We start from the raw sequence: 25,582 nt of genomic DNA on the forward strand, positions 1-25,582 counted from the left end.
AAAAAATATAATTTAAGCTTCTTTTTTGGAAAACATGGCTTAATGCTTGACAAGCATTACGCCCCGTTTTCCCTGAAAGCAGCCAATATGTACCGATTTCCAATGATAAACACTAGACTGGCCAATCTCGTCTTACATGCTGTTAAACACTTTTACTCATATACACCAACTGCAGTGCACCAGTGAGTGGTGGACTATAAACAGGCAAATGTGGTGGTTATCTTTCCTAGCAGACGCTAATAGCATTTGTCGTCTGCTGCAACAGGCAGTGGTTGTCTTTCCATTGCGTAGTTAAAAAGGCTTCTTGCCGCATACTGATTTGCAAAATATGCTATGTAACAGTAGCTTGAGCTAACGCTCACACAAACAATGAACCGTTAAACTAAATTTAGATTTCCGTCGTGCATGCATGATTTACATGCTGGCGAATTCGACTGTACATACATTTTCGATTTCAGAATTAAATATCTGGCTTATTTCGACATTTTAGTTTATATTGAAATATATGTTTAATAAGTTTTTTACACATTTTATATAAATTAATAAATATTTGACAAAATCGTATAATCTCGCTTTACACATTCTTCATCTTTTACGGCTTCCTTTCATGTAATACGGTTGCTTATTTGATTCTTTAATTAGTCGACGTTTCTAAGTAAGGTGTGAAAACAGTTTAATGAGTTGCGGCATCGATATTATGAAATTCAATGACGACAGCCGTCAAAGTTAGGTCCTAGAAATCGAGTTACACAAATAATTTAAATCGATTTTAAATTTGATTCTTTAATAAGTCGACTTTTCTATGTAAGGCGTGAAAACTGTTTTAAATTAGTTGCGGCATCGAAATTATGAAATTCAATGACGGCAACCGTCAAAGGTACTTCTCAGAAATTGAGTTACACAAATAATTTAATTATTGTTCATACAATGGATAAATATATGGTTTCATACAAGCAATATATCAGTACACTCAAAATGGTCGTGTCTTTAACTTAGACAATCTCCATAGGAAAGGCTATACGTACAAAGCCGTATGGCTTAACTATTTTCTAGCCACTGCCATAACTAAAATTATTGCTGTCAAATGTATAGTTATTTCATTTTCATTTTGCAAATGCCTCTAAAAATATTTAAATTTGCTCTATCATGGAAGTGTCGTTTATTCATACAACACATGACAAAATATTATAACAGCAAGATGATATATGTTGAAATTGTCTGACCCTTGTCAGCCGTTTTATCATGAAACTAATAAATCTTGCGAATAAAACAAAAACACACTAAATACTATTGAAATAAAACATAAAACATGAAGTTACAGTAAAACTGCGATACCTCGAGATAGAACTGTATATGGAGTTGGACTGAACAAAGTCCACTCTATACATTATATATATTATGAAAATTTATAAAGCAAGCCTGCATAATAAAGTAACATTGTTCCATAGTTGGGTGGTGGGAATGGTATGCGGAAATAAAACTTCTCTGAAAATTTGCATGCAATGTCGCTTGTTTGTTGATCGAAAGTGATTATCAACCCCAAGTGGATGCGCCAAAAAGGAACAAGTTACATCAATTACCGGAAAGATAACTGATGGATAGAACATATAAAAACGAGCAAATATAAACAACTTTATATCCTTTCATCATATGAATTATGGTTTTATATTTGCTCTATCATGGAAGTGTCGTTGGACTGAACAAAAACGACACCACCAGTCCAACCAAACTGCCAAGATAAGGCGAAACTGACATAAATATGTAATACAGGTAGCCGATGTTAAAAATTTACAATAAAAATGTGTATAATAAAATGAAAGCCTAACAAAATCATAAACATATCTGCATGTTATCATGTAAAAGACACACCCAAATGCACATTGCTGGGAATGAAGACATAAAAAATAAACATAAATGTGAAAGTATTTACAACATAGCATAATGCCGGATGGGCAATAATGCACACAGTAAAAGGCTAGTAATGAGAAAAAACTTGAAACTTGAAACTTATTTATATGATTAAACGCCTATTTTTATGCGTGCATTTTCAAGTGCGTTGTACATGTAAATATAACATAAATTCATAAAAGTTACTAGGTAAAAAGCTGACACCATATAAATATAGGCAGTAACTAAAATCTGATAAACACTTTAAAATAACCAAACTAAATAAATAAAACAAAACACTACTTAAATTAAGTAAAAAAATAAATAAGTAGATAAATAAATAATGAATTAATGAGCGAGTGCATTGATTGTGGGGTTGAAAACACATTTTAAATGAGCACATTAAACAGTTTATACAATTTAAAACAGTGTGTCAAACTTCCTAAAATAAAATGTCTTCAGGTTTCTTTTGAACAAATCCAATGTCTCTGACTGCCTGATCGCAAATGGAAAAGTGTTCCAGATTCTTAGGCCAGCAGTCCGGAAAGCCCTATCGCTGAATGTTCGTCTTTTGTTTACAGGGACTGTGTAGCTCATCACGTTATTGTCGGCAGATCTCAGGTTCCGCTTCGAAAATTGGAGCGTTAGTAGTTCCGTTAGATAAGACGGCGCGTATCCGCGGGAACAATTGTACATAAAGGTCAAATAGTTTGAACTCTATTCGGGTTTTTACCGGTAACCAATGGAGATCAAACAATGCTTGCCTGGAACTATCGTATTTTTTTTCGATTTAGAACTAGCTTTGCACACATATTTTGATTTCTCTGCATTTTATTAAGATTACACTGGGCGCCTCCATACAATAAGATGTTACAGTAATCTAGATGTGAAACAAATAATGATAAGACAAGAATCTATGTGGCTTCACATGTTAAATATTTTCGAATGCTTTTGATTTTAAAATAATTTAGCATGGCTGTTCTACATTTACGCGTTATATGCTCCTTAAAATTAAGTGTTTCATCTAGAAAGGCACCAAGATAGCGTATAAACTTTTGTTTTGGAATTGCATCATTTATAATGACAACCGACTCAGTCAAACACTTGTCAAGTTGTTTTCGACTACCCAACATTATACATTCCGTTTTTGAGTGATTCATTTTGAGCTTATTCACATTCATCCAGTTGTTAATGGTAATGGCGCAATCTTGAAGGTATTGTATTGCTAAGCGTTCCATTGATGGTGTTGAAGTGAAGCGTATATTTGCAGTGTGGTCATGAGATATAACATAAACAAAGCCAGCAGAATGAAATATGTACATATCGCTTCAAAAGATGATTACTTGATACACCTTAATGTTGAATTCCTCCTATGAATTATTGAAGTTAAAACAGTTGATTTTCAAGCAAACAAATAATAAGCAACTATTAATACTTAAAAAATAATAAAAAGCAAACACAAAACATGTATACGTATATACATTGAGCAATACCTTTGTTATGTAATCACATGATATTTGGTGCCAACTTGTAAAATAATTGAACGAATGATTGTGTAATGCTCAATACAGGTATTATATGAGAGATAAATGGTGACAGATCCATGACAAACAAATTGGAGATAGTAGTAACAATCAATCACAAGTTAATTACATACACCAAATAAGACTGAACAGCTAAACACACCCAAATGTCTGTAAGTTGCAGTACAAACTAAATGATTATCATGAAAATAAAAACTGATATAACAAAAATTATAAAAAAATAATAACATACACAAAAAAACTGAACCTACAAACAAACCCCATATTTACTCAGAATAATGTCTGAATTGACATAAATTTGGAAACAAAAACATGCATTACCCTGGATTTGACGCTCATACCTCTTGATTGCAAACAACAGTCTTACTTACTTAGAAATTTCTGAAAAATACAAGTTGCCACCAAAATACATTTTTAAATCAGATATGCAATGTCATGTCCTTACCAAATTGTACTAGAATTGTTTTCACTCCAAGTTTGCAAACAGTCTTAAAATATAAACTTAACACTAGAAAAGAATCTTAAATGAGATATAAGTGCAATTACAAAATCAAAGTCTTTTATTTTGAAAACAAAAAGACAAAATTAAAACATATACAAATTATATTCAATCTTCATAACACTGATTGACACCATTAAAACATTTTAAAATCATGCGCTTCGCATAAAATTCAAATCATGATATCTCAAAAACTTATCCACAATATTGAAATATATTAAGAATCATACAATCTGCATCATATTTAAAAATATCTTATTAAACTGATTGACAAAACTGAAACATATTACAAATCATTTAATCTACAGAAATATAAAACTTCATATTTCAAAATTCAACTGACAGCATTGACACATATTTAGAATCATACAAGAATAAAGCTTCAAATGTCAACTTGAAATGAGTCCAAAGGACACGGAATCTAGTAAAACACTGGTAAGGGCCAAACAAGGCAGTTAACAACAAGAGCTGTGTTCGTGAAACACAATGCCCCCTACTGCGCCGCTTTGAAGCCATATATTCGACCTTTGACATTGAACAATGACCTTTCACTACTCAAAATGTGCAGCTCCACAAGATACGCATGCATGCCAAACATGGAGTTGCTATCTTCAATATTGCAAATTTTGGACTTGATTGTGAAAGATGACCTTGACCTTTCAACACTCAAAATGTGCAGCTCCATGAGATACGCATGCATGCCAAATATCAAGTTGCTATTTTCAATATTACAAAATTTGACCTTTGACCTTGAAGGATGACCTTGACCTATCATTACTCACAATGTGCAGCTCCATGAAATAGGCATGAATGCTAAATATCGAGTTGTTGTCTTCAATATTGCAAAATTTGACCTTATGACCCTGACCTTAGACCTTGGAGGATGACCTTGACCTTTCACCACTCAAAATGTGCAGCTTCATTAGATACACATGCATGCCAAATAAAAAAGTTGCTATCTTCATTATTGCAAAAGTTATGGGCAATGTTTAAGTTTTCGAAGGACGTACAGACTGACAAACAAACAGACGGACGGTTAAAAAACTCTATGCCTCCCTTCGGGGGCATAAAAAAGTGATGGCGAATGTTTAAGTTTTCGGACGGACAGATGCCATATATTTGACCTTTGACCTTGAAGGATGGCCTTGACCTTTCACCTTTCACCTTACAAAATGTGCAGCTCCATGTGATATGCATGCATGCCAAATATCGAGTTGCTATCTTCAATATTGCAAACTTTGACCTTGAAGGATGACGTTGATCTTGCAACATTCAAAATGTGCAGCTCCATGAGATAAGCATGAATACCAAGTATCGAGTTTCTATCTTCAATATTGCATAATTTGACCTTGACCTTTCACCACTCAAAATGTGCAGCTTCATGAGATGCACATGCATGCCACATATGAAGTTGCTATCTTCAATATTGGATAAGTTATGGTCAATGTTAAAGTTTTCTGACGCCATATATTTGACCTTGAAGGATGACATTGACCTTCACCTTTCAACACTCAAAATGTGCAGCTTCATGAGATGAACATGCATGCTTAATATCAAGTTGCTATCTTCAATATTGGATAAGTTATGGTCAATGTTAAAGTTTTCTGACGCCATATATTTGACCTTGAAGGATGACATTGACCTTCACCTTTCAACACTCAAAATGTGCAGCTTCATGAGATGAACATGCATGCTTAATATCAAGTTGCTATGTTCAATATTTAAAAAGTTATGGCCATTAAAGTTTTCGGACAGACGGACGGACTGACTGATGGACAGTTCAACTGCTATATGCCACCCTATCAAGGGCTTAAACAAACTCCACAGTTCAACACTTCTTTTTAGCTTTGTGTTTGTCCCGAATTATGTTGTGGACTTTTGTCCTTATCTGGGCCACTGTTCTTCCTGTAAGTATTTTGAGGGACTGCATAATTTTTGACCCAGCTGGCATTTTCTTTGTTCTTATGTCGTCCCTAAAAAAGTCCATGAAACTAATATTCTCCTCGCTAGTCCACTTTTGCTTCATTCCTTTTCTTGCGCTCGCTTAAACAAGAATAGATATAAAAAATTAAATATCAATAAGTATCATGTGAACCATGGTGTTGCATAATCAATGCGGTATAAAGACAGAAACATTGATATTTATGCTCTCAGTCATGTATTTCTTGAGCCATGTAATTATTGAGAGCTTTTTAATGATCATTTTCTACAAATGAGGTAAAGCACTGCGACAGTCTCATGAAATTCCTACAAGAAGTGTAGGAAGAGCTCAGTTTGTCACGGTCAATTTCCTATTGAGCCACTTAAAAGGCTAACACGAGTGAATGGAAAACATCAAATGATATTTCAACTTTCATGAATAACTTTCCATTAGGTCAAGTGCTGGGGTAAAGATTCATGAAATTCCCACCAGTGGTGAAAACGTTGCATTCATAAACAGATGTTCTATTAAAACCAACAGAAATGTAAGTATCAAAAACCCATAACCTGTGAATGGAACATGTTATAGAAAATTGCTGCCTTCATGCACAACTACACATAAGGTCACGCATTGTGGCCAATACAGAAAAAAATAGATAATTTTATTACTGCACATGTTCATTTACTTGAAAACACAAATGTTTGCATTTATTTTATGTTTATTGACTTACCCATACAAGGATCTTCTGATTCTGGAAGTTCCTGGTAATTTATGTCTGTATATGGACCTCTGTGATTTTTCAACTAAAAAAAATAAACATATAATGACAGTACAATCATCCATCTTAAATGTACAATCTGATTCCAACAAAGGGCCAAAGTTGTTCATGCCTGCTTAAGCAGCAAACTCATTGGTTCAGTGACTGTGTAAGCCCTTTATTTTGTTGACTTTAATACTTAATTGATCCTTGTATCAACATAACAAGTCATAACATGATTGAATATTGTAGAGCAAGATAGTTTTACTGATAAAAATGCACAAAACCTGAACATGTTAGGACGTAAAATGAACTAACTGAAACTGTTTTAACACCAGTTTATAACAATTTTTCACACATATATTGCCTGACAGTTCTCATAACTATCATGTCTGGGAAGAACAAGTACTAAACATTAACTTCCATAGCAAACTGCCTACTTTGTACTTTACAAGGACTTTTACAAGCACATTGTTGTAACCCTGTAGATCACAGAGGAGGTCGTCTAGAAAATAAAAATTGACTTGGACTACTCATTTACTTTAATAAAGTCATGACATATGGTTCAGTCACATTATGATGGAAAATGCAAAGAAATTCACATGTATTTCATACCTTGAGGATTCGGCCGCCTCAATTTATGACTCAGACTGGCTGGTTCTTTATCTTCAGTGGCATCAGTTGACATGGACTCCTGAAGTACCGGAGTGAAACCTGTAGATTCCATATGATCAGCATAGTCAACATTGACCTGTTGTATCATGAGAGGCCCTGAACTCTGTATAGATTCTGGACTGTGGGTGTCTTCAACAGAAGCCTCAATGCCTGTAAACATATAAAGTCAACAGTTTGGTCTTGTGTGTCTATTATCAATTGGTGGGTCTTGCCGAAATCTATAGAAAATATATATTAGCTTGGACAACAGAATGTTTTGCTGTTATGTATTTATATAAAAATATAGTCAACAGTTGGGCCTTGTCATTATGTTCCATTGGTGGGTCTTACTGAAAAATACAGAAAAGTATATTGGATATTATAACTGCAGTTTTGCTGATGTGTATATTATTAGTTATAAAGTTTTTTTAACAGTGTATATTGGTTCCTCTACCCTGACAGTTCACATCTGATCCCAAGGTGTTAGCTGATGGGTTATATGTGCTCTGGAGGGGTAGAGTTTAAAGAGTGTTATACAGAAAAGTATATTAGACAAATACAACTGCAGTTTTGCTGTTATGTATATCATAAGTTATAAAGTGTTTTTTTTTTGACAGTGTATATTAGTTCCTCTACCCCGACAGTGCACATACTACCAAGACGAATTTGCTGAGGCGTTATATGTGCACTTCAGGGGAAGAGGACACAATATAAACCGTGAAAAAAACTTTTCAAAATTTTATAATACTTCAAATTCTTTAAAACGGCCAAACATCCTTCATTTAACGGACACAAATCCCTTTTTTTGCCATTCAAGCTGTAAAATTCAATATCCCAATGCTGCAACCCTAAAAATTGAATAGCAATAGAAGGGTGCAGTTTTTTTACGTACGGATTATACATGTATAAACATGGATAACAACGGCAAATACATTGCTGCAAAAGATTTGAATGTCTGTGCACATGCTATAATAAGCTTTATGTTGTATTGTGCCATTGTATTCATTGTGGATTAAGGGATCAACTGGAATGGGTAAGTTTCATTGACTTACATGTACAATGTATTCCATTAACAATGCGATTTTAACTCAAGTCAAAGCCTTACAAAGTCAAAGGTCAACATTGTTGCCGATTTAGTTTTGCAAAATAATTTTATTCTAGGTCGTGGCAATATTATTTTTATCATGTTTTATTCCAGAATGAATATAAAGCCACGTAACACATTCTAGATAAAGTGATATCTTATGTCAATAATGTATACTTCCCACAATTTATTGTTTGCGTCTGCTACACGCTTGATTTTTGACAGCTATGCAAGCGTTTTGTGATACCGATAAGACTGGAGAAAAATGATCAAAATTATTATAATAGCATGTCTTGAATATTGTACTTAATTGAAATTATTTTGCACGTTATTTTGGGTCAAATGAGATACTGATCACGTTATATATTGCAATAATGAGTCTGTAAATGATAAACTAACAAGAAATGTGTTTGTCAGAAACACTATATCCCCTTCTCCGCCACTTTGATTTCTTGTTTGTTGACCTTTGACCTTGAAGGATGACCTTGACCTTTCACCACTCAAAATGTGCAGCTCAAAAAGGTACACATGCATGCTTTTTTTACCTTTGACTTTGAAGGATGACCTTGACCTTTCACCACTCAACATTTGCAGCTTCATGCATGTCAAGTATCAAGGTGCTATCTTCAATATTGCAAAAGTTATGGCAAATGTTAAAGTTGGAGCAAACAAACACATAAACCAACCAACCAGTAGACAGGTCAAAAACAATGTGTCCCCCACTATAAGTGGTGGGGGACATAAACATGGATATGGTACATGCTATATATGGAAGTCATAGTATTTCCAACCAATCAGCATCGACTTCGCTCAGGTAGTATATGACTTATTTTGCGGGGCTACCTGAGGCGAGACAATGTATGAGGGATATATACGGATCTGTATATCCACCTCATTAATAAGTCAAATAGCAGCAAATTTATTTTAAGTTTTATAAATATCAATACATGTATATATTTTTTTCTTTTAATAATAAGTTCTAATTATGTTTTTATTCTTATATCAATAAAAATTAAAGTTTTTTCACTATTTTGTTTAAAAAGTATTTAAAGAAATCAATGCAAAAATACATGACAAGTAAGGATTGTGTCAAAAAGGTGCCATTTAAGGCCCTATTATCAGTTTTGGGTGCCCCAACCTGTATAGGTGAGAAGACTGTTAGACGACTGTGGGGACAGTGGGGTATGAGGAACAACTCATACACAGTAATTGACAGGTTCTTGTTGAATCAAGCACAGAATTGTCTGAGCATCATAATTCATTAGAATTGAAAAAAAGTTCAATCAACCAGAAAAATCAAATTGACCAACTTTGACTTATTTGCAAAATTTTGAGAGATTGGCCTACAAATTGCATAAACAGGTATAACATAGTGGGTATTAATAGCTTAAGGCATTTTGGCAACTTGTCTGTTTGATTTATATTATCAATATTGTTTAATTAGGCATGGAATATAAATTAAAATTGGGGGTCAAGTTCAATCGACCAGTATTGACCAGTAATGACTACTTCGGGAGTATTGACCGGGGCAGTTTTAACCGGTAAAAACCGCTGGTTAAAACCGGGGGCGGTCGATTGGTGCCAACCCTGAGAGCAGTACTTGTAAGCAAAATAAATTAATTAATCCATGCGATTTATTTACATGCTAACGCAGGTTTATTGTTACAGATATAATTCTTCCAGGACAAAATAATATTTTACAATTCGAATTCATAGAACCAATTTTGTACATTTTAAGCTGATCTGAGCATCTGAGCTGTTAAGATACCGAGTTTACCGTCTTGCGTCAGCAATTTGCTTCAAACCACTTGTCTTCCTTTGATAAAACTTCAGAGAAATTACCCGTTGGCAGGGTTGTTTTTTTCTGAGCCAGTAAATGGCCACATTCCAATTGGAAAAGTGGAAAAAGTACATATTTTTCCCAAATGGGACCTAAAAATTCCCAATTGAAGGTTTCCAAATATTTTTTTTCAGATTTCAATATTAAGTTTGAACATTAGTAAATAAAATATTCAAAACACTCAATTTTGGAGCATTTGTGAGCACAACATCACTAATTTCCCAATTTTAGTCAAAACTCTGTGATTTTTCATATCCAAAAGGACCCAGCCCTGATCCAAAAATGGTGAAAAAAACACTGCTTGGTACCCTCTACCACAATAGCTTAAATGGTTTTGCTTGGAAGAATAAGTAGGTCACAAGACCCCAAAAAGGCTTTGAAAATGTGCTATTTAAAAATCTTGTCATTAACCGTAAGGCCTACATGTAGAGCTTTTATGTTTGGTATTAATTATCATCTTACGCTTCTTTACAAAAGTTGCTTAAATTATTCCCCTGTTAGATTTATATGTGGGAATTCTCTTAATAACTTCTTCTCCTGAGCCATTTGACCAATGTTGATGAAACTTCACAGAAGTGATCACTGGGTGACTCTCTTCCAAAGTATCTATAGGTTCCGCTCGGATGAATAAGTAGGTCATGACGCCCCATATGGTTTGTGAAATTGCAATCTTTAAAAATCTTACTAATGCAGAGAAAAAAGACTGGTTCATCAGATAACCAATGTAGAGTCATCACTGTGTTTTTTTCCCAAAATTACCGCCGATATTTGGCTGCTTCCCATATCGAAAATAAACATTTTTTTCCAAAAATCTGACATCAATTTCACAGGCAAACTTTTCACAATAAACCCATAAAGATTGTAATGTTATTCAGCGATAATGTCGTAGAACGCATACCAATCATGCTTGTCGCCGAACAACAACTGACCTACGTATTGGTTTGCGAATGTAGCCAAATATATATGATTTTACATTGCTATCCACACATCTATATATTGCGGAGGATACTGGCAGACTGGTCTATTGAGCATGCCTGTATTTACGTCATCGTCCAAGATGGCGGCAAGCAGAAAAGAAATTACGATGAACGGCAAAATGATAAATAACATTTTCGAATTAACAACGGATATAAGGTATATATGGTTATAAGGAAATAATTTAATGGGTGTGTCAATTAACGCTCAAGACTAATTTTGAGATTAAAACAACACATATTTAGTAGAAATCTGCACAGTGAATGTGTGTCACTGAAACCAGTGTTAGAAAATTGCAGTTCAGTCTACTGGCAATATCTTTTACTTATATGGGTCTCAACATTAAGTGTAAACATGACTACTTCTAATAAAGGGCCAGGCCCAACAATGTTCATTACTTATATGGATACCTAAAGTGTTAATTATACATTTAATGTTAATTAAATTATAAGGGACCCTAGAATGTCAACTTGTATCTTTTATGTTGGACCCAACGATGCTTTTTATTTATATGGGACCCAACAATGTTTCTTATATGAGATCAAACAATATTTCTTACAATACTTTTTATATATGGGACCCAACAATGTTTCTTATATGGGACCCAACAATACTTCTTTTATAGGACCCAACATTTCTTATATAATATGGTACTAAAATATGGGACCCAACAATGTTTCTTATACGGGACCCGTCAATACTTCTTATATAGGACCCAACAATATTTCTTATATGGTACCTGACAATATACCTTATATGGGACCCCACAATATTACTTATATGGGACTTAACAGTTTTTCATATATGAGACTCAACAATATGACTTATATGAGACCCGAACATTAGTGTCAACATGTTTATTTCTTATATGGGACCCTACAATTTTTATAACTGATAAGAGGCCCAACAATGTTTATAACATGTATTTAGGCAGAGGAAGAAGTATTGCAATATTGCAATATCATCTGTTTATCACCACTGTTTGCCTTTGAAAGAAAGGAAGAATCTGAAGAGAAGTGTAATGGGAAGCTTGGTATTAGTTTATAGCCGTGTAGATATATAATTATGGATGAATGTTACTGCTTCAATATGATTATCATAGAGGCTTTAAAGCAACAATCCATATTCCATTAAAAATTTCCTGTGTATTTTGGCAAAGAAATATTAATCTTAGTCCTTTACAGAAGACGAAGAGGGAAAGTTTTTGAAAAAAAAATCGGTTAAAAAGTAATACAAGGCATTTCTCATGAACAATTCTAGGGAACAGTTAAGCATTTGAAACTTGAAATGTTTTATTTTATTCATAAACCCATGTGGGACAGACAGACAGACACAGTGATTGCAGTATAGCTCTAATCACTTGTGGTAGGAAAGCCATATAAAAAAGCTACAACTTTTAAGTGGAGCAAATAATGGTTATTACATGTAATTAACCTTCGGTTTATGACAATTTATTGCAATTTTCCCCCAAAAGTGCTCGTCACAGTGTATTTTTCCCCTTTTGAAAGGTTAGGCCGTATCCCAGAGTCACTTGTTTGTTTGCTTAATGGATTTGATGCCCATTTTATTTGTTTAAACATATAAAGGCAAATACATGTAGTGCCAGCTGAAATTGAAATTAACAAACTTGATTAAATGACTTAAGGTCAAGGCTATCTGTCAACAAGTAATACCTTTAGGTGGAATTATATCCACACAGAATCCATCAAGATCTTCATTCTTTTTGATAGTTTCCTCTGCCACCAGCTCTTGATTGTTTCTTTTTACTTTTCTTCTTTTTGACCGCATCTGTTACATATGAAGAAAACTTTCACTTGCCTTGGTAGATTTGATTACAAAGAGGAATCTTAAATGATGCACAGTACCAACTCCAGGGATTTTCTTAACTCTTTCAGTGCTGGAGCCGAATTTTGAAGGCCTTTGCAAACAGTTTGGATCCAGATGAGACTCCACAGAAGGTGGCGTCTCATTAGGATCCAAACTGTTTGCTATTCTGATAGTATTCTTTGAAAAAACTCAAAGAAAATGCTAATTTTAGAAATTCAGCAGACAACATTTTATCAGACGACAAATTTCCCAGCATGAAAAGGGTTAAGAACTTGACTTCCACTTGCACTGAGAGCAAGTAACTATGAACATCTACTTGCCCCCAGCGAACACAGGTTGTCCACTTTCACAATTATGCATATACTTTAAAAGATAAACATAAGAATGCCATGTAAGTGTTTTTATTTATCATGTTATGAAGGAATATGTGACAAAATATATGAATACAACATGTACATGGAATTAAAATTTAAAAATCAGTTGTTTTATTTCTGCATATACAAACTGTTGAGTGAAACATCTATCAGACATGAAAATCATGCAAGATTAATGCATGGCTCTATATCTGACATAAATGATATTTAAATTTTCATAATATTTAATGATTAATCAAATAACTGTAGAGAATGAAATTTTGAAATGCCTTATTACTCACTTAATGTCATAAAGACAAGTCACTTTAGGGAGAAGTTCTGCAAAATCTCAAACAGAAGAAGGAATAACGTTGGTCCAGTTCTTTAAGATTATTAAATTGTGTTTTGGAAACAGTCAATCTTTAGAAAATTGAAAACAGTTTAGACAAATGATCGTTTTTTGCCATGTTATTGAAACGACCATACTATTGACTGCTAGCCGCTGTCAATCGAACTGGACGGGGCTTTATTATCAATAATCAGCTGTTGTGTTGGAATGTATTTGAAACTCTGACCTTTGGGCAAAAGAATTTGGTTGAATTTAGATTGATCAGGTTTAATGCCTTCTTGAACCCAAATTAAGGTCATTTTGCAAGTGGTCAGGACATGAGCCAGCTTTCCTACTTCTTGTGACCAGTACTAGCCAACCACAAGTGACCCACTTCTTCCCCACTTGATTCAGAGGTTGGGGAAAAATGACCTACAAATACAATGTTCGGGAACCAATCTCTATGAAGAAACTTTATCCTACCCCCAGATTCAAACCTTTGAATTGACAGTCAGGCGCTCTATCAACTGAGCCATCAACTCAGCTAGCTGAGCAGGCCCAAAACATTTTTGATTAAAAAATTCAATGCACATAAAGCAGAAAGCATACTTCATTTTTAGCATATGATCATAAAACCGGACATTACCTAACTTTTGTTTCCTAAACATCAGTAAATTACAAACTGCGCATCGCGATAAATAGTTGATATTTTTAGATGATATTTAACACATAGCATCTTCAAAGCCTGTTCTTTAAAACGCACTGATTGAGTCGTAATGGGAAATACTCTTTGTCAAACATTTCGGTATGTTTTGCTGACATTTATATACGATTTTGTTGATTTCTGTCTCGTTTCCAAATCAAGGTTAAACATTGTTCGCGGCCACATGCTATAACTATGTTGGAAAGCAAGAAGTTTAAGCATTAATTTTAAGGCCATTTAGTAGTCCTGCCTGCAAAAGTCAATTTCAGTTTTGATTTGTGTTTAAAGATTTTGCAACACCTTAAATGAAATAAAGAATTAGGACAATAACAGATTAAGCGTGATAATATGCGAATTGCTAATATATTATATTAAAATATATGAAAATCTTGTTGATTCTTACAATAAATGACATCAATCTTAAAGTTATATTTATGATCCATGTTTAATATCGATGATTATATATGATTCAAATAATTTCATGGTTTATAAGACGCCAATATCTTTCTGATCTATTTAGGATTTTCATCAGATATTTCACACAAGAATACAAGATCACATATATAAAACAATCAATAACAATAACAAAAACATGAATATTATTTATAACTGGCAATATAACTTGGTCCTTGTAAACAACAAAGTTCATGTAGCGTGTTAAATGCCCCCCTCCCTGAGTGGTTTTGATCATGTGATCCGTTATAGCTACAACTGATTCATTAATGCATGAATTCTGCGGCGAAAAAAAGGTTACACAAATACATTAAGGATTTGACAGAGCGGACAGTCGCTCCAACGTTATTTTGCCAACCCGGCTAACATCTATAATTAGCAGACAATAAAATTTGCCAACTTGTTAACAGAAAGCCAATTTAACATGAGCCGATCAATGTTATTTTAATTAATCAATTTACTTATTAAGAAACTATGTTACAGTTGGTCGATTCTTTAAATGTAATTTAGCAATCAGTGAAAACAATATGTATATATTGTAATGTCAATATTACGCCAATAATTTACTACCAACATGGAACTTCTAACAAACAAACACGGTCAGTCTGTGTAATGCTTAGAGGGTCACTCGTACTCAAAGAAGCACATGTCTAAGTCAACCATATGATGGTTATGCAGTAAATCGAAAATGTCTGTACAGTCGAATTTGCCTGCATGTTGCATTTTATGAATTTCGTCTTCAATGTATAATTTTTCTGGTCTATTTTGTGTTATTGTAAGATATACCGATAACATTCTATCAATATCAATGTATAATTTTTCTGGTCTATTTTGTGTTATTGTAAGATATACCGATAACATTCTATCAATATAACACAATTTAATTCTTTGCTATTATATAAATATAATCGGTGATACAACGCGTAAGAAAGAAGACGGTGAGCCACTGACAGACACTAAAGACCTTTCGTTTGGATGTTTTTCGTTTGTGTATTTTTTGTATATATATATTTATAAATGTCATATAAATGTCATATCATAAAAACAAATGAAATTAAGAACAACATATTTGCGGTTTTTATGTTTATCCCATTCGCAAAATGGCATTTATTCCAATAAATGTAATGTAGGAAATGTAATGTTTTGAATTGGCTAACTGTCAACAAGTTGGAAAAATTAATTGTCGGTTAATTATAGGTGTTAGTCTTTGATAGGCATATAGTACGTTTTGCTGTTGAATAAAAATAATATAGGAGCGACTGTCGGGGTTGACAAAATAATGTAGGAGCGATTGTCCGAATTGGCAAAATAATATAGGAGCTACTGTCCGCCCTATCAAAACATCGTAGGAGCGAATGTCCGCCCTGTCAAATTTAGCGTTAGCTAAAGAAACTTCAGCGTACAGTTTATATAGTATTGACATACCTGTACGCTGAAGCCAACCCCGTATCGAAAGTCAACCAGAGTCGTGACATATTTATGTCACGCTAGTGACATATTTATGTCACGCTATAAATCAAAGACAGTATGTTTTCTTGGATACATTCCTTCATATATTGGTGAATGAATTTAAATTACTGCATTGGGGCATATTTTAAGATTCAAATGTTTCAAATGCACCTTACAATAGATGAACATAACTCTCATCAGCCTGAAAGTCATAATTTTGACGCCATTGCCGCTTTGTCATGTGACGAGTTTTCATTTGGATACTTTCGGATCGACCTCGACATTTTTTGCTGGAATTGTAAACATTACTTTCGTTTTCTGAAATCTATTATTTGTGTTTAACAAGTTACGTCTGGTGGATTTAAACACTTATTTCAAAGTGAATTTGGTAATTTTGAATATTTTGTACATTGATTTTGTATTTACACTACAATTTGTTTACAAAACAAGCAAGAATAATTTAAAATACCGGGAAATTCTGAATTTGTAAACACTTGATCACATGGTTTGTTACTAAAAATAGAAATAACATCATATGACCGTGAAATCTCGGGAGATTCGCATTTCAATCATGTGTGTCGCATCGCTGTTTTTCTCGATATGTTAGAGCAGAAAAGATAAATGTTAAATGTTTAATAAGATTGTATTTTGTGAAATAACATATCAGTTAAATGTGAAAAATGTCAATCTTTCCAATCAAGTAGCTGATTTGGGCCAATAACTGCTTTTACAAGATGTTTTGGACCGGTCTTTGTTGACTGTCAACTTTTCGTATAATCCTGGTTAACTTTCCTACTGGGGTTGGTCCATAACTTTAATGTCGCGCCATTCAAAAATCATAAAAAGCGAATTTTAAACTTGTTGAAGCCAGAACTAATTTAGCGTAGGAGCAATTGTTTGTGGGAGCGTTTGTCCGGATACCTTATCAAACTGATGTAAAAGAAGTCTTAAACCATGTATTGCTTTTCCCCAGAACAACTTTATTACGCTACTGATCTGGTAATAGTAACATGACTGTACCACTAAGGCTAGTCCAACTTGTGTGGTTAAAGATTCTGTTCTTTTATAATTTATTACCCCAGTCTAACCATTGCAGTCAGCCTAAACATATCTTGAAATTGTGTCGCATGGAAATGATCTAATGCTACAATCATGCTTGCTTTCATGAATGTCACTATATCTGCATTAAAGGCAGATTATAGATTACATTTGTTTGTTTGCGGTAACAAGTGTGTCACCTAAATTCGTGCCACGGCTTTACATGTTTGAAATATCTTTTCATTGTCACCAAACACTTCAGAAACTGTGTCCTAATTATTGATTGCAGTTTCAGTTTAATTCAGTCATTTGCAGAATACTTTTAATAACCAAACATATAAATAAACCTAATAAAGATTATCGCCACCTACCTTTTTAAGTTTAACCGCGAAAATTGGCCATTTTTATTACAGAGTTGTCGTTCGTTGCTATGCTGGTTCCCGTCAAATCACTGCGCGGAGGTTGGTCAATCTCATACGCAGTGGCCTCCCTTATTCTAGAAAAAGACATTAATGATTGGCGAATGCCCAAGGGAAGTAACTGCTGTGTGGAGTTTGACCTTATGTGTGCTAATGGGAGATATAGGCCCAACAATTCGAGTAAAGTTACATTTGCAAATTTGAATTTAAAAATAGTGATGAGGATGTTAAGCAGCCGTTCTAAAAGTGGGTCTTCAACTGTCGGGTCCAAGGGCCCGATAATCGACTTTGGACCCGACAATCGACTAAAGACCCAACAATACGGCGGTAAGAATTGACGTTTGACCCACCATTTTACCCAATTTGAATATATATATATATATATATATATATATATATATATATATATATATATATATATACACACACACATTGGCCATTCATAAAAAGAATTATAAGAGACTTATTATTGGTAGCAATGTACTTTACATGACGATCAATATACATGTTAAAAGCTATATTGCCACCACCAATCTTACCGATTGTCATACAAATTGTGAATTGTAATATTATTGCACAAACAGTTAACCAACTAGAATGAACGTTCAACCATCATGGTGTGACCGGGTCGACTTTCTCCCGATTTGTTTTAGTGGTTGTAACCCTGACCTATTATTTTAACATTATAGTTTCTTGACTGTGGTCACATGACCAGATTTGAGGGAAACGGTGGAAGACATTTTGTGTCTAAGCTTACAAAATCAGTTCTTGTTCGCTCTAGTGGTCAGTATTGGTTCTTGTGTTTGTATTGTATTGTATGTAATTGAAAACGGTTGCAATGCATTGTTTTCTTTGTATTTCGTTTGAGGTTTGAACGTCTTTAATGTTCAAATAACATGATTTCGCGAATGTTCAGAATGGCAGCAAATTAATAAATTCACTTTTAAATAGCAACTTATACACTTAGTTGAAACACTTTAATATATGTTTGCATGTTCTAATTTACAGCACGAGTATGTGGGAGGAGAGAGACGGACGTGAAGTGAAAAGGGATTCAATTCCATAAATTGGTAAGAATTGTATGCATTGTAACTATCAGTGTGATTGTGTTGAATGAAATATGTTGAACTCATTTATTTGTAAGGTTTGTCATGCTGCGTTTCTGTATTTATGATTATTGTTGTCATTGTTGTACCTGAATCCTATATGGGTATTTGAGTCATATAAAAATACATGTTTAGGCCACTAGAACAGAACTATTGTTTTATTGTTTAGTATGTTATTGCTTTGTTATTTCAGATCCAGTCAGATTTACTCTGGGATGAACTGATAGATGAATATTGTTCTGTATTATTACATAGCATTATTAAAGGAAGTGAACTGTGAACATTCTAATTTATGACCTTGTTTGCTCATTGAGGTTAAAACATACCGTAACCATGAGGGTTACAAATGGCGCCCAACGGAAGTAACCCACGGATGTAGGAATCCGATCAGAAAACGCATTCTTTGAGATCATCGTCACCGGTAAACAGCTGTTAGGCGAGCCTAGGCTACACTTTGTACATGTACATGACATCACGAGGATTTCTTCTAGTACCAGCACTTCATTTGGACAATTTTAAACGCACAAACGTGCAATTAGGACTTGAAACAGTGTTTCTATTTTAAGACATTGTGTTCTAGCGGCCAGAAAAAGAAAACACAACAGATTTGTAAGTAATATTTTTGGAGGAAATTTTGCAGTTGTTACAGTTTTGAGTTTTGTCATATTTTATTATTTTCTTTAAAATAAAAAAGGGGGGGGGGTAAAAACACTGTAACATCTTGTACATTTCCTTTGTGTATGATATTGTAAGTGCGAAAGTGATTTTTGAAGAAACATTATATTTTCTTAACTGTGGTCACATGACCAGATTGGAGGGAAACGGTGGAAGACATTTAGTGTCTAAGCTTAAAAATGCAGTTCTTGTTCACTCTAGTGGTCAGTATTGGTTCTTGTATTTGTATTTTATTGTATGTAAGTGAAAACGGTTGCAATGCATTGTTTTCTTTGTATTTCGTTTGAGGTCTTTAATGTTCAAATCACATGATTTCGCGAAAGTTCAGAATGGCAGCAAATTAATAAATTCACTTTTAAATAGCAACTTATACACTCATTTGAAACAACATAATATATGTTTGCATGCTCTAATTTACAGCACGAGTATGTGGGAAGGAGAGAGACGGACGTGAAGTAAAAAAGGGATTAAATTCCATAAATTGGTAAGAATTGTATGCAGTGTAACTATCAATGTGATTGTGTTGAATGAAATATGTTGAACTAATTTATTCGTAAGGTTGGTCATGCTGCGTTTCTGTATTTATGATTAGTGTTGTCATTATGAGTATTTGAGTCTTATAAAATACATGTTTAGGCCACTAGAACATAACTTCATAAAATTGATACATTGCATATGACCCCTATACCAAAACCTTATAAAGGGACTTTGATATACATACATATCAACTTATTGTCTGTACAATCAAACCAACTAACAATTGCTAATCATTATACAAATAGAGTTGGAAAATTGGAAAATGAAGTGATGCCTGAAAAAAACGAGAATATTCGTCTAAGACTACTTGACATTATAATGGTACTAAAGGCAACACTGGATAATTTAATTAGTTTCACAATTGAATTGCGTCCACTTTAAGTAAGTGTGATGGGCAATAAACGAGTTTCACATTTCCATATTCATCGATTATCACGCCTCAATCTAGGTGACAATGCGTCTTTATTCTAAGAAATCAGTAACTTTACCTCAGGTATTAAATTTACAAATTGCACTATTCTTTCCAGAATCATGAAAACCCACATCTCGTTAAGTGTATACATATGCACAATTTGTTACAATGACAAAAACACAGTAACCTGTAGTCTAGTGTTTGTTTAATGTGCAAAAAATATGCTGTCAAAATGGAAAACTAAATAAACAAGTAAGTGTATTTTTAGAATCAATGACAATACTGCCGAAAAAACCTTCATGTATATATGAAACTGACATGAGTGAAAGAAATTTATTACATTCTAGGCAAGTTCTAAGATTATCTCTTAAAAACTTCCAGAATAGCAGTCAATGTGTTTGAAAATCACTAATTATTGGACGTTTTTGATATCTTAATCGAATCATTAATCCTGATGTTCTTGTAGTTAATTAATTGACGAAATGATAAATCTGCACAACACTACTTCTTGAAGATATTCCTGTCTGAAGACATTAATAAATACCCATTAATAATTCGACTGCGGTGTGGCGACTGTTCGGGGTAACCATCACCATAATCAGCAATGAGACAACATATAGATGTCAATGGCAATCGTGTATATTCCGTGTTAATTGATTATCTGCAAATGAGGCACTGTGTGCACAACTACACGTTTGCTGACAAACATTTATCTACATCGTACGTCGCTGCACTCACACATGCATGATTAGTGTGCGACGGGTGGTGAAACAATGAGGATAAGGAGTGATTCCTCGATACTCCAGGTGGAAAGTTTCATGTAAAGATGTCCTTATATGCTGATAACAATACCACCTGTCTATCAGATAAAAGGTCGATGTCCTTCTTTTTTAAACATGTTTCAGACTTTGAAAAGGTTTCAGGATCCAAAATTAATTATAATAAAGCTGTGGAATGTTTTTGGGGAAGTGGAAATCAAGGTCTGATCATCCTTTTGGCATTTCTTGGGTTAAAAATTGTAAATTATTAGGGTATAAATTTGGTCATAATTTAACTGACGATGATTTATTTAATTACTTATTAATAAATTTTGAAAGAACTCTTAATTTATGGAAAATAAGAGGTAAGACGTATAAAGGCAAAAGTTCAATTTTAAATACTTTTGTTTTTTTCAAAAAAATTATACTTCATACTGGCTCAAACTGTGCCTATTCATTATGTCACTTTATTACAACGATTATGTTTTAAATTTATTTGGGGTCGAAAATTCGAACCTATTTCTAGAAAAACTGTATACTTGCCATACTTAAAAGGTGGCTTAAATGTTCCAAATGTTGAATTGAAAATAAACTCATTTTATTTAAGTCATATTTTAAAATAATAAATAATCACCCTGCTCCATGGGTAGAGTTCGCTATTTATTGGATTGGTATTCAGTTAAGATCATTCAATCCATCTCTGTAAAACAATAATGCTCCACATAGTGAGTTTGTTCCTCCTTTTTATTTTAAATGGTTGAATGTCTTTACAAATTTTGTAGATAATTGTCAAACGCAAGTTCTTTCAACATGGCCTGTTAAACTTATTTATAATTATTTCATTGAAAAAATGGATTATGTACCAAAGTGTGTTAACACTTTCAAATTTGTGATTTCAACAACTCTTTTAAGAATGTATTTTCTAATGCCATAGATCCTGTATGTAGTAATACATGTTTTTTTCTTGTGCATAATCCTTATTTTACCAATCAATTTCTCTTTTCTAAAAATATTATTATATTATACGGCACGCGTTCAGTTCTTTGCGATTTTTCGCAAACATGGCGACGTTGTGATACGACTCGATAGTAACGACGTTTCAACTATTGTGACGCACTTCAAAAAGACGTTGTAACTATTGTGACGCACGTCAAAAAGACGTTGGAACTATTGTGATGCGTAACAACGACGTTCATAAAGCGTACGTCATGTTATTCGTGTATTTTGTAGGAACGTAATGCGTAATGTGTTGTAATGACACAGAAAGCGTTGGGATTAATGATATTTCTACTTTTCTGACTCGTTCCATGTAGAACACTCGTTACACGGACGAAATCGTGCGTAATTTTCTTGTTCTAAGAATCGGTTGCTGAATACAGGCCCGGAAGTACGAAAATTTTCGCACCCATTGCTTTTACGCGGACGCCATTATGCAAATAGTCCCCAAAACCACGCGGCAATGTTATGAAAGCCGTGCCTGTGACGACTAAGCCGTGTGTAGTGAAAAAAGAGGATATCGGCGAACACGAGGAAACCGGATTGACAATATAATGAGACTGTTCAATTCGTGTTGGTGCCATGGTGTAAGCATACTTACCTGGTACCTTACCTGGTACAGAGAATACCGTGAACGTGTTTTCTGGTCAGGGTCTTGCGAGATCAAAGTATTTTGGAGATTGAAATCATGACGTCAACAACTTGTAATGCGTTAGATGAGGAATCCATGGACAAAGAGATGTCCGAAAGGACCATCAGAATCCAGGGACCCAGGGGAGCGTCGATGGTTTTGGTTGTCGGCCTTCTCCAGGAACTCGGGATTGAAAGTGATGACGTTGACGCTATTGCCTCCGGTCCACCTGGGAGCAACGCCTACGATGTGGTCTTCAGAGAGAAAGATAAGTGTACCAGTTTCCTTTCGTACTTGAATAAAGGGGCTCGCCGTTACAAAGATTTTGACTATGAATTTTCTATGTTCGGACGTCAAATTGTTACTTTGAAGGTTCATTGGTTGCCAGTTTGCACCAGACCAATGGTTATCCATGAAATTTTTTCAAAGTTTGGAAAAGTGGTTGCAATTAAGAATGACATTCTCAAAATAGGGGATTTCAAAACAATGTCAGGGGTTCGGCTTGTGTCCTTGGAGGTGTCGGTATCCGAGAAGGCCGCGATACCACATATTGTTGCGTTTGACTGTGGAGCAAAGGCCCAAGTGACGATGCAGGGACGTCCCCCCTTGTGCCTGAGGTGCTTGGAACTCGGGCACGTTAGAGGGGCATGTCCCGGCAGCGTCACTAACGGGACTGCCCGTTTTTCAGGATCATGGGCCGACAGGGTCAGACGAGGGGGACCGAAAGCTGCTAAAAGTTCGGCTGACGTGACCCCGTCACAAGATACTGAGGGCGACTTGGCTACACGTAAAGTGGCACCAGACGGCTCACTTGAGCCCATTTCTGAAGCACAATGGCAACAGGTCAAGAAAGGTCGATCAGGGAAGGTCACTCAGAAGGCCACACCTACCACGAATGAGCCCAAGGTCAAGACGGCTCAGAAGGACCCAGTAGCGCAGGAACCAGCAGCGAGTAAGGGCGCCGAAGGGTCTACAGTGCAAGCCTCGACCGAGGCTGTCAAAACTACTGCCCAAGGTGAGGCTGTTGCGCATACAGTTAATGCCACGGATAGCGGTGCCCATCACGAGATGGACACCGATATCCAGGGCATGAAAAGGACCCGTGATGAAGAGGAACACTTCACACCTATGGCCAAAAATAAGCCTGGGAGTGGACCAGTTTCCTCTCCCGAGGACCCATTTGAGGGAATGTTCACCCAGGACTCAGTTATAGACGGGCTTCTGGCCTCACAGTCGCCCCATCATAATGCCATTAATTGATAAAAACATGACAAACAGAACTGTATAATGGACTTTGACCTTTGCCTAATTCCCAAATTACCCATTACATGGGTCCATATTTGCCTTTATATATTATGTTCATATTAAAAATTTGTAAATATGAGCTATATATAGATAAAAATATAGTTAAATGTATAAATAAGTATTGTACTTTGTTAATTATGCTATTGGAATGTATGTTGGTGTATGCTGTGTTGATCTGTTTCGGGTGTGGTATATGTGTGCATGTAGACTATAGTTTTGCTGTACAGTCTGCATGTATACATGTACACACTTGAGAGTTGTGTAAACACTTTTTTGGGTGTCATATTAAATTGCACTATTCCCATAACTGTTGTTAAACATTTAACAATCTGTATAGATAAATACGTTTTATATGTTCCCGTTAAAATTACTAAATATCTGAAAATCTGTATGTATACACATATGTTTCTATATATCATAATGTTATCCAGTGTGTACACATTTATTAATAAGTGTAAAATTATCTCCCCTTTTAAATACATGTTATCTTACAAATGCATATTGTGTTTAAATCATGTTGGAGATTATTTAAACCGTCGATACACTCCGTCACTGTTGAGTGTACATTTTCTACACTTGAATAACCCGCTCCGTTTTGATTTATCTGTCGACTGCTTGTTTTCATGTAATTTTAAACTCAGCTTTAAATCACTATCGATACACTTTTTATCGTCTGCTATGGTTTATTTGTGTTTTTCCAATCCTATTTGTCTCCATTTAAATCACAAATATGCGTCGTCTGTTGTATTTATTATTTGCCAATATGGGTATAACCCGCCTCACGTTAGATTTACTATCTACCGTTTATTTTCTGGTAGTTTAAACATTCGCTTTAAATTTACACTGATATCGTCTGCTTTTTATTTAATCTATATAAATTGTCAGTTAGCTTTTGGTGCATTGGCGCAGCCATCTTTTTTGTACAAGTGTCTATATTTTCTGTCCTCGAGTAACTCGCCCCGTGTTGTCTTTTCTGTCGACTGCTTTATTTCAAGTAGATTTCTATTCTTGTCGACTTCTTGGGGTTATTTTTACATTTTCAATACTAAACACTCTTTGATGATTGCACAGCCATATATTATTGTACATGATATTTTCAGCTTCTGTATTGTGTGGAGTCCACTTGTTCTAAAAATATCTAACGTGTTAAACGTTGGTTTGGCGTTTTGTAAAGTTATTTTTAGTAATTTACCTGACAACCTCAGTTATAAATAATCATGGCGTTAAAAATAGAAACAATAAATATAAACGGATTAAGATCCAAACAGAAACAAACCTTTATTAAAGATTATATATCAATTAATAAAATACAAATTTTATGCATACAAGAAACTCATATTGATAATTATAAAATATCTAAACAAATAGAAACTTTAATATCTAATGAATACTTTTACATTTGGAATTTTTCTAATAATCTTTCTTGCGGTT

The 25,582-nt window shown here is 34.5% G+C and overlaps 1 protein-coding gene across 1 annotated transcript; it reads left to right on the top strand.

Moving 5' to 3' along the window:
- Nucleotides 1-22,430: 22,430 nt before the first annotated feature.
- Nucleotides 22,431-24,662, top strand: LOC127834488 (uncharacterized). Its single transcript, XM_052360353.1, has one exon. It carries the CDS (start codon nucleotides 22,904-22,906, stop codon nucleotides 24,104-24,106), a length of 1,203 nt encoding a protein of 400 aa, XP_052216313.1. The 5' UTR covers nucleotides 22,431-22,903; the 3' UTR covers nucleotides 24,107-24,662.
- Nucleotides 24,663-25,582: the final 920 nt, after the last annotated feature.

The sequence above is a fragment of the Dreissena polymorpha genome, chromosome 6 (genome assembly GCF_020536995.1).
Source record: "Dreissena polymorpha isolate Duluth1 chromosome 6, UMN_Dpol_1.0, whole genome shotgun sequence".
NCBI classification, from domain to species: Eukaryota; Metazoa; Mollusca; class Bivalvia; order Myida; family Dreissenidae; genus Dreissena; species Dreissena polymorpha.

Excerpts from the sequence above, each read along its gene's own strand:
- LOC127834488 (XM_052360353.1), top strand. The coding sequence starts at position 22,904 with ATGACGTCAACAACTTGTAATGCGTTAGATGAGGAATCCATGGACAAA.